At 37.4% G+C, this 10000-nt stretch overlaps 1 protein-coding gene across 5 annotated transcripts in view; it reads right to left on the bottom strand.

Annotated features, from left to right (window-relative positions):
* The window catches only part of LOC119570755 (serine-rich adhesin for platelets-like), a 26688-nt gene that overhangs the window by 15090 nt on the left and 1598 nt on the right, over positions 1–10000 (bottom strand). For all 5 annotated transcript variants that reach the window (XM_037918376.1, XM_037918381.1, XM_037918384.1 and 2 more), the window contains exons 2-15: positions 9318–9382; positions 8097–9115; positions 7677–7783; positions 4985–5097; positions 4058–4194; positions 3569–3910; positions 2987–3179; positions 2565–2679; positions 2202–2346; positions 1652–1788; positions 1351–1531; positions 523–1203; positions 146–338; positions 1–4 (exon numbers count right to left, since the gene is read on the bottom strand). The exon at positions 1–4 is cut by the window's left edge and continues 108 nt beyond it. In XM_037918376.1, coding sequence (XP_037774304.1) covers positions 1–4; positions 146–338; positions 523–1203; positions 1351–1531; positions 1652–1788; positions 2202–2346; positions 2565–2679; positions 2987–3179; positions 3569–3910; positions 4058–4194; positions 4985–5097; positions 7677–7783; positions 8097–8205 — 2457 coding nt within the window. In that variant the 5' untranslated portion in view covers positions 8206–9115; positions 9318–9382. The remainder of the gene's footprint in view (positions 5–145; positions 339–522; positions 1204–1350; positions 1532–1651; positions 1789–2201; positions 2347–2564; positions 2680–2986; positions 3180–3568; positions 3911–4057; positions 4195–4984; positions 5098–7676; positions 7784–8096; positions 9116–9317; positions 9383–10000) is intronic.

Here is a 10000-nt window from a genome sequence, read left to right as displayed (position 1 = left end):
ATTTCTGAAACATTCGGGCTCTTGTAAGTTGAAATGCGATAATTATCACCACATAAGAATTCTTGTTGAAAACCCGCTCCTGCACGCATACGCATACGCTCACACACACACACACATACACACACACACATACACACAGCCTCACCCATTGTCATCAAAGAAGCAGTGGGCAGCCGACAGGACCCAATTGCTCTTGATAAGAGATCCGCCACACGAACTTCCCCCACTCGGAAATTCGGTCGCGAGTCCGACTTGCCAAGGGAATTCCCCGGACGATGCGTCAGCGCCGCCAACGATCCTCGAGTCGGCAACGCTGACAGTTGCGACGCCGCAGTCCTCTGGTAAGATTTGAGGTGGATAGTTAATTCTGTTTACCTGTTACTCATGTTAATTACTAGTACATTTATAACAATAAATGATACATAGCAGAATTTATTTCAAAAAAGAAAAGATAAAGAAAAAGAAAGAAAGAAAATATATATTCTCATACATAGAAAATATTCTACACATTCAAAATATTACCACAATATTTTCTTGTTACGGAACATGCTTCTGTTGAAGATGTAGGAGGTGGAGTTGTTGGAGGTGGAGTTGTTGGAGGTGGAGTTGTTGGAGGTGGAGTTGGAGGTGGAGTTGTTGGAGGTGGAGTTGTTGGAGGTGGAGTTGTTAATGGTGGAGCTGTAGGAGGTAGAGTTGTGGGATCTGCAGTTGGCTTGATAGTAGGTTCAGGTTCGAGAGATGGCAAAGGTGGGACGGTGCTACCGCTGTTTTCAATTTCCACAACAATAACTTGAATTTCAACCTCAAGAACTGCTAGTTCTTGCCTAGCCACCGCGGTGGCATTTTGAGCCGTCTGCTTAGTACTTGCAACACTGCCCAACAACGCCGGTACATCGAGTCCTGATGCACCTGCAGCAACTTCTGCCGTGAAGACAACAAGTCTGCCTCTGAGAGCTGCCAGTTCACTTGACAGGGAGTTAATTCTCTGGACGTCCCTGCTTAACATAATGCTGCCAGAGTTAGTTAGAGCATTTAACAATTCCTGCAACAGACTGAGATTTCTGCGTCTACGGCGTCTTCCATTGGCAGCGTTCAGTGTAGTTTCAAGTCCATCTAGATCTTGTCCAATTCTAACTACTTCATTTTTCGCTTCGTTGACTGCTACCCTCTCTTTTGCACGGTTATCAAGCTGTGCGCTAAGTGCTGACGAAGGGGGGGAGGGCGGAAGAGAAAAGAACAGTGAATTCCTACTACAAATAGTCTTAAAGTCGTGGGAAGACCACACCTTAACATTCATGATTCACTTTTATACCATAGTGCAACATACATCAATTTAAAACCAAGACTTACTCAGGGTAGAACTACAACTGCTGCCTCCAGTGTTATCTGAGATCCAGTTAGCGAAAGCAGACACACGGGTGTACACACCAGGGTTGTCAGGGACGGCACACTGGAAACCATAGCTGACAATTCCAATTTGAGCCCAGGTGCCGTCGCAAAGTTTCGCAACGAGAGGACCACCGCTGTCACCCTGCGGATATGTACAAGGTTGAAGATTATTCAAATATAATGAGTCACCAAGGTATTCTCAAAATTAAGAAATGTGTTCCACAAGATTAAACGGAAAAATGGCTATAGAACCGTTGCTTACCTGGCAGGTATCCTTAAAGAGAGTCAATGCACACAGAACCGAGTTTGTGTCTGGTGGTAAAGAAGCCTTCTGCTGGCACTCGTTTATTGTGATGATATCTAACTCTACCTCCTGCAGGACGTCAGGTGTTGACCCACCTATTCAAAATATGAATACCATAAAGTGTGGCAAATATTTTAATAGGACACAAAAAAACAATACAGTACTTTAAAAATTTTACTGAAACATTTCTATATCATGGTTGAAATGTTGTAAAATATCAGTTATCTAGCAAGGTGTAGTAAGATATGATTTCATTGTAACTAGATGGTATGGTACAGGGGAGGAGAGGGGATGAAGGTCTAGGGAAGGGAAGCTCACCATTCACCTCATCTACACTGAGAAGATGGTGAAGCAGTAGGTGGGAACACGGGGCATCGGTGCTCAGGCGTTTGCCACAAAAAAAAAAAAAAAAAAACTACAGCCATGTGTCTCAATATTTTCTTACCATGTACTAAGTGGATAACAAAACCAAAGAAGAAAAGGAGGAAGAAAAAAACAGTGGACCTACCAAACGCTAGTCTTCCCCATCCCGACGCCACCGCCTTGCCTCCGAAAGGTATGTCCTCTTCCAGTCCCAAGCAGATCGGTTGGATATTGGAGTCGGTTGCATAATTCAACGGTTGCGGGAGTTCCACCAGCGCGATGTCGTTAGCCTGAAGAAAAGAAGGGTTGAAGGATGGAAGATAAGAAAGGTGGAAGGGAGGAAGGGTGGAATAGAGAAAAGGGTGAATGGGAGGAAGGGGAAAGGGTGGAAGGGAGGAAAGGTGGTAGATATAGCCTTTGATAAGATCAGGTATGTTAAGTTCTTGCTCATTTTATAAAGTTATACACGGCAAAAATTATATTCTAATCTTTCTCACATGATACTCACATTAGTAATTGAGTTGTATCCTGGATGGTCGATGAACCTCGAAGCCGTTACGGTTGTGCCGCCGCCGTTGATATTGATGGTGCCGTAAGTAATGTCGACACTTGTCGCCTTGTTGCTTTCGGCGAGGAAAAGGTCTTACTTTACAAATTTTAATATCGTTATTATCCTTATTGATCTATCACACACACACACACACACACACACGCACGCACGCACGCACGCACGCACACACACACACGCACACACGCACACGCACACGCACACGAACACGCACACGAACACGCACATGCACACACACACGCACACGCACACGCACACACACACACACACACACACACACACACACACACACACACACACACACACACACACAGAGTGTCATTTTTTTTAGAGGGGGATGCTAGAAAACAATGATAACATACTTGCTTTGGTCGTAAAAGCAATGGGCAGCAGTAAGAATCCACCTCTCCTTAATGATTGAACCCCCACACTGATACTGTCTGCCGGCGATGGTGGGTATCACCGCCACCTGGTAAGGGTACTCGCCCGCTGACGCCACCGTTCCGTTGACGATCCTCGTGCTCCCAACGGAAATTGGTGCTACCCCGCAACCATCTGCCGTTTGGGTAATTTCATATTTCGGAAAAAAAAGCGAATAAGCTTGCGAAAGATTCGTCGAAACCAGGGCATACAGATTTTTTTTATCGATAAATATATAATGCATGTCAAGAATATAACGAACGGGTGTGTTTGAATAGATGATCAGTGATAACTAGGAGGATAATATCTTTCTTATTATTATTAATTAATTAATTCATTCATTCATTCATTAATTGATTAATTAATATTATTATTTTCTTTGCGACCAGTCCAAGGAACTACACAGTTAAAATATGCCATGATTTTTCAACTTCGTGATCTGTGATGATAGGTTCTTAATGCAATACTATAAATTAAGTAATCAGGTACCTCTAGAGACGAATTCGAAAATATCGGAAACTCACCACAGTATGCTCTGGTGATACCGCAAGTGGTCGTTCCTGGAGGAGCTGTGGTTGGGGATGGAGGAGCTGTGGTTGGGGATGGAGGAGCTGTGGTTGGGGATGGAGGAGCTGTACTTGGTGATGGAGGAGGAGCTGTAGTTGGTGATGGAGGTGCTGTACTTGGTGATGGAGGAGGAGCTGTAGTTGGTGATGGAGGTGCTGTACTTGGTGATGGAGGAGGAGCTGTAGTTGGTGATGGAGGAGCTGTAGTTGGTGATGGAGGAGGAGCTGTAGTTGGTGATGGAGGAGCTGTACTTGGTGATGGAGGTGGGGCTGTAGTCGGAGCAACTGTTGTTGGAGCATCTAAAAAAACAATAACAATAAATGACACCCCGGAACACATTTAAGAAAAAGTTCAACAATTCACAAAAGAAATATACATATTCAAGCTTCCATTTCATACAAACTACCAAAACCTCTTACATGAATTTTATTGTGTATTTGCCATACCTCCTACAGTGAAGATCTCACACAAGAATCCGCCAGAGAACTCATCTGACTTAAATTCTTTTCGTCTGAATTGCATGGTCAACTTATTAGTGGAGACAATGACGCCATCTGGAGCATCTTGTTGGCAGTACTTTTTACTGAGAAGGAAAGAGAATTTGTGATGTAAATATAAAGTGATGTTAGTGATATAAATGTAAATGTATATATACATTTTATATATATAAAATATATAATATATATATATATATATATATATATATATAGAGAGAGAGAGAGAGAGAGAGAGAGAGAGAGAGAGAGAGAGAGAGAGAATCACACACACACACAAATCGTGGACACACTGATTCCATAGCCTCAACATATGGTAGAGAGACCAACAGTTCTTATAGGCCATCACAAATGATATGCATAAGCTGTACATTTATAACATAGCTCTCTCACTCCAGCACCCTTCAGGACACTCCGTTACAGAAGCAGAACAGAACCCACTCAGCGTTCACCATTTGACCCGACAGTCGCTCGACATCAACGATCAACGGTGCTCTTAACGAATACGGAGGTGATGTCTCTCCGGGCCTTTCGGCCCGTAGAGACATCACCTCCCATCACCTCACGCATACATTACGACAAATACACACAAATATGAACACGAAATACAGTCACGTGACCAGAAAGATGAATAAGAAAACATCCACAATAAGAAACTAAACTGAATTGTAACGTTTAGAACTCATCAAGAGTTCCTCATCAGACGGATAAATAACCGAAATGGAACGAAATGTTACGATTTCATTTCTTTTCTGATTGTTTCTGTCTTCCTATTCACGCAAATACCGCCCTCCGAAGGCACATTGGTCTCATACACGCGTAGAATACCGCAGTCTTGTCAGCACCAAAGGATATCAGACCAGCACTTTAAAGACTTACGTTTGCTTTTTGCCGTTGACTTTGCCGCGGAACTTCAGGAGTTCCCTCTTACACCCGTTGCTGTTCAGGTTAAAGAATGGACAGAAGAAGCCAATCTCGGTGCCTCTAGGAGTCTGCATGAGAGGAAACAGAAGACAAATTATGATACGTGTCTGGGAATGCATCAGCCGGAAATTTGATAAAGACTGATGTATTATACATACATACGTACGTATGCATGTATGTATACAAGCATATATAATATATGTATATATATATATGTGTGTGTGTGTGTGTGTGTGTGTGTGTGTGTGTGTGTGTGTGTGTGTGTGTGTGTGTGGTGTGTGTGTGTTGTGTGTGTGTGTGTGTGTGTGTGTGTGTATGCATATCTATCTATCTATCTATCTATCTGTCTATGTATATGTATATATATATATATATATATATATATATATATATATATATATATATATATCACACACATATATATGTATTACGACCCACAGTCTTAGTGGTTGTTACTTAACCCCCTAGTTCGAAGCGCCTGGCATAGACATCACCACCAGCACCGCTGTGTATGCGCGAGAGTGGTGATGAGGTGACCCGAGTGTTCACGCTCTTCCACGGGTGCCACTCCTCCACTGAAGACCGCTCTTGTGATTTCACATAATTTCTTCAGGTTTGTTTTTCGTTTGATAGGATTAGGGATAAAGTTTACAGGATTATGTTGACTTTACCTAGGTAGGATTGGTGATGGTTTCTTCATTAATGTATTCTTTGTAGATATATTCCTTAAGTAAATAAGCAATTACGTGTGTGGGTTTTATTTCATTCTTTCTTTAGAAATATAGGAAACTGAATTTATTTAATAAAACGAAAGATGAAGTCGAATTCATTTCCGAAGAACATTGACATAAGGGATTACAGATGGTCTATTACATTAAAATAATACTTACCAAGTGACAATATGAGGTAATTAATTTACTATCTAAATAACGGAAAATCATAATGGAAACGTCAGCTAAGAAAAATGTATAATAACAAGTTAAAGAAACCTGCTGAGATCTAACGATGATTGTACAATGAACAATCTTTATCAACGACGGGAGTTGTGCTTGCCCATATCGGGCCACTGTATAGCCGGCCGCTGTTCGTTCATGCACTCAAGTCGTGATATGCGTGAGTGTGTATATATATATATATATATATTATATATATATATATATATATATATATATATATATATATATATATATATAAACAAATAAATAAATAAATATATAGATAAATAAAAAATGAATATATAAAAATATACATAATATATGTATATATACATACATATATATATGTATATATATATATATATATATATATATATATATATATATATATATATATATATATATATATATATATATATATGCATGTGTGTGTGTTGGGGTGTGTGTGTGTGTGGTGTGTGTGTTTGTGTGTGTGGTGTGTGTACATATATGTATTTATGTATATAAGTATATATAACAATAATAACAATAGCAAAAATAATAATTCAGGTAACAGTATTGATAAAGCTAATGATGTCAATAATAGTAATGGTACTAAAATAGTGATAATGATACTCATAATAATGTTGAGGATAACGGTAATAATGATAATGATTATAAAAATTATGATAATATTAATGAAAGTAATGATAATAATGATAATGATGATAATAATGCTGATAATATTGATGATGATAATAATATTAACTATAATTATCATTGTTATATAATATATGTTTTATTTATGCGTGCATGTATGTATGTGTCTATGCATCTACAAATACATGTAGGTATGCCTGCAAAACAGTAATAACAATAGCAAAAGCACAAGTAACAACAAAAAGAATACCAGTGAAGGTGATGATAATGCTAGTTAAGATAGTAATGTTAATAACGGTAATAAACATAACAGTAATAATTACGATGATAAAATAATAATGATAATAATGATGGTAATAATGATATTAATGAAAATACTAATAGCGATAGCAATAATAATGATTATGATAACATCAATGAGAGTGATATTAATCATAATAAGAGTAATAACAATTATGATAATAATAATAATGATAATGATTATAATAGTAATAATGATATGATAAGAATAATAGTAACATCGATAATAATAACAATGATAATAATGATAATAATGGCAACAATAATGATAAGGATTATAATTATAATCGTAACAACAACAATAATAAAAATAATGATAATGATGATGATAATAACAATGATGACAATCATCACTGTGATGATAATAATGACGATGATAATGATGATGATAAAAATGATAATGACAATGGTCATAATAACAGTAACAAAAAAATAATCATGATAATAATAATAACAATAATAATAATAATAGCAATAATGATATTAATGATAGTAATAATAATAATAATAATGTCAATGAAAATGATAATGCTAACAATAATGATGATGATGATGATGATAATGATCATAATAATAATGATAATAATGATAATGATGATGATAATGATAATAACAATAATGCTAATACTAATAATGATAATGATGATAAGTATAATATTACTTATAACAATAACAGTAATAAATATCATATCAATGATAATGCTACCGATAATAATGATGATGAATATGATGATAAGGACAAGAAGAAGAAGAAAAAAAAGAAACACACTTACTTTAATCTTGTTTTTGCATTTCTCCTTCTGACGATTATTGTCAGTGTAGATAACAATGGATTCCCCGTATCCCAGGACAATTTTCCCATCGCATACTTCCTGAATTTCTGAAGACAATGAATAATAGGCATCATTAAAAAGAAAGAAAAAAAGAAAAGAATGATAAGATTTTTTTGGTTTCTTGATGTGATGATAATGATGATAATAGTAATGATAACAATAAAGATGATAATAGTAATGATAATAATAATGATGATAATGATAATTACACAATTTTGTTTTCCATGCACTAATTGCAATGCCAAAACTTAGATATATAAATAACGAAGACATTGATACCGACAATCAGATGACATCATTGCAATTGTTTACTCGATTGTTATAAATAACGAAGACGAAGAAATTAAGAAATTAACTCACCAATATTCCCCGTGTTTTTTAAGCTGGTCGCCATATTCTTCGAAACACTTGGTGGTCGTGGGGATTTTTCAGGTTTTATCAAGTTTTCGGCTCTTAATGACATTCTCATCAGGTTGGCTGCTTGGTCGCGCTTTCTTCCCCTCTTTCGCACCTTTTTCGCGAATCTCCCCGCTTACTTTCTGTAGCTCGTTTGGTCTTCTGTTGCTAAACTTGTTTGGATTTTTCCTATCTTTGTCTGGATTTTCCCTATCTTTCTTTTGATTTTTCCTATCCTTGTTGTTGCTTTCTCTGTCTTTGTTTTGATTTTTCCTATCCTTGTTCTGATTTTGTCTATCCTTTTGATTATCCCTATCCTTGTTTTGATTTTTCCTATCCTTTTGATTATTCCTATCCTTGTTTTGATTTTTCCTATCCTTTTGATTATCCCTATCCTTGTTTTGATTTTTCCTTCGTTTCTCGTCTTTATCATGTTTCATGCTCTGGTCTTTCTTGGATTTCCTATTTCCACTGCCAGTCTTGCCATTCTCCTCGTCTTTATCATCGTCCTTGTCTCCTTTGTCTTTATTTTCTTTCTCGTCTTCCTTCGGATCTGTATTTTTCGAGGTTTTTTTTAACCTCCTTGCTCTCCTTGTCCTCTTTCCTATCATTTTGCTGTCCTTTCTGCCTGTTGAATTTCTTCTGTTGTCTACGTTTGTTGGCATTTAAATTTTGCCTTTGTGTCCTTTTCCCCGTCTCCGATTCTTCTCGCTTTTTCTCTTGCCTTTGTTTCTCTTGTTCATATTTTTCACTTGCTTTGGTGATCTCCCTTTCTCTCCCCTTTCGCTCTCATTGTCACCAATTCCGTTCTTCGCGTATTTAGCTCCCTTCACATTTAACATTGGCTTATTGTTTTCCTTGCTGGTTTGTTCTTTCTTCATGTTTCGTTTACCCGTTTTGACATCCCTCTCGTACCTGTCAAGGGATGTGTCTTCGGCTGTCAAGTCTGGGGCGCCTTGGTCCTGCCTCTCATTTTGGTCAACCTGTGCAAGCGGAAAAGGTTGCTTTATCGTTACCTGTTTTTCTATCCTTCTCTCTCTCTCTCTCTCTCTCTCTCTCTCTCTCTCTTTCTCTCTCTCTCTCTCTCTCTCTCTCTCTCTCTCTCTCTCTCTCTCTCTCTCTCCCCTCTTTCTCTCTTCCACATTTTCCTTTTCCTTTCCCACCTTTTTTTTTTCCCTTACTTACCTTTTGATAAGCACCCACTGCTAGAGCTACCAGCAGCAGCAGTAGAAACAGCCGCATCTTCGAGCCTGAAAGAGGTGGTTTTCAGAGGATTAAAAACACATTTATATTAGTATCAAGTATCTATCCTTCTACTTATTTGCTCTTTGTATACATATATACATACATACATATATATGTATATATATATGTATGTACGTATACACCCTTTTAAATTGCAAACATCACTGCTGTTTGAAAACTGAAAAAAATAGGTAATGTAACCAAGATACAGGCCATATATAGGATTTTAGGAAGTAGAATATTGGTCATTACCATAAAACGTAGCAAAGATTTATGTAAATTGTTATCGAAAGTTACTAATATCTGACCCAGATCTTTTCGACGAAGAGTTGATCTTAATGTGATAAGGTTTTATAATGTCTTACGCCATATATTCCTTTCATCATTTAAAGAAATCTAAAGTTGGTTTTCTTCATGTATCTTTTTCGATGGAGAATACATATCAAGGCCAATCATGTCCTACTTCACTGGCAAAGAAACCGGCTTTGGCTCCTCATTTAACCTTACCATTATCGTTATGTTCTTTCATAGCATTGAACACACGTCCCATAACAACAAAATGACAGACAACGTATGATATATCTATTCAGCCTTTACTGTGTTTTATCTTTTTTGATCCGTCT

Source organism: Penaeus monodon, chromosome 4, assembly GCF_015228065.2.
Source record: "Penaeus monodon isolate SGIC_2016 chromosome 4, NSTDA_Pmon_1, whole genome shotgun sequence".
Lineage (NCBI taxonomy): Eukaryota > Metazoa > Arthropoda > Malacostraca > Decapoda > Penaeidae > Penaeus > Penaeus monodon.
This window is presented reverse-complemented; position numbering and strand designations above follow the sequence as displayed.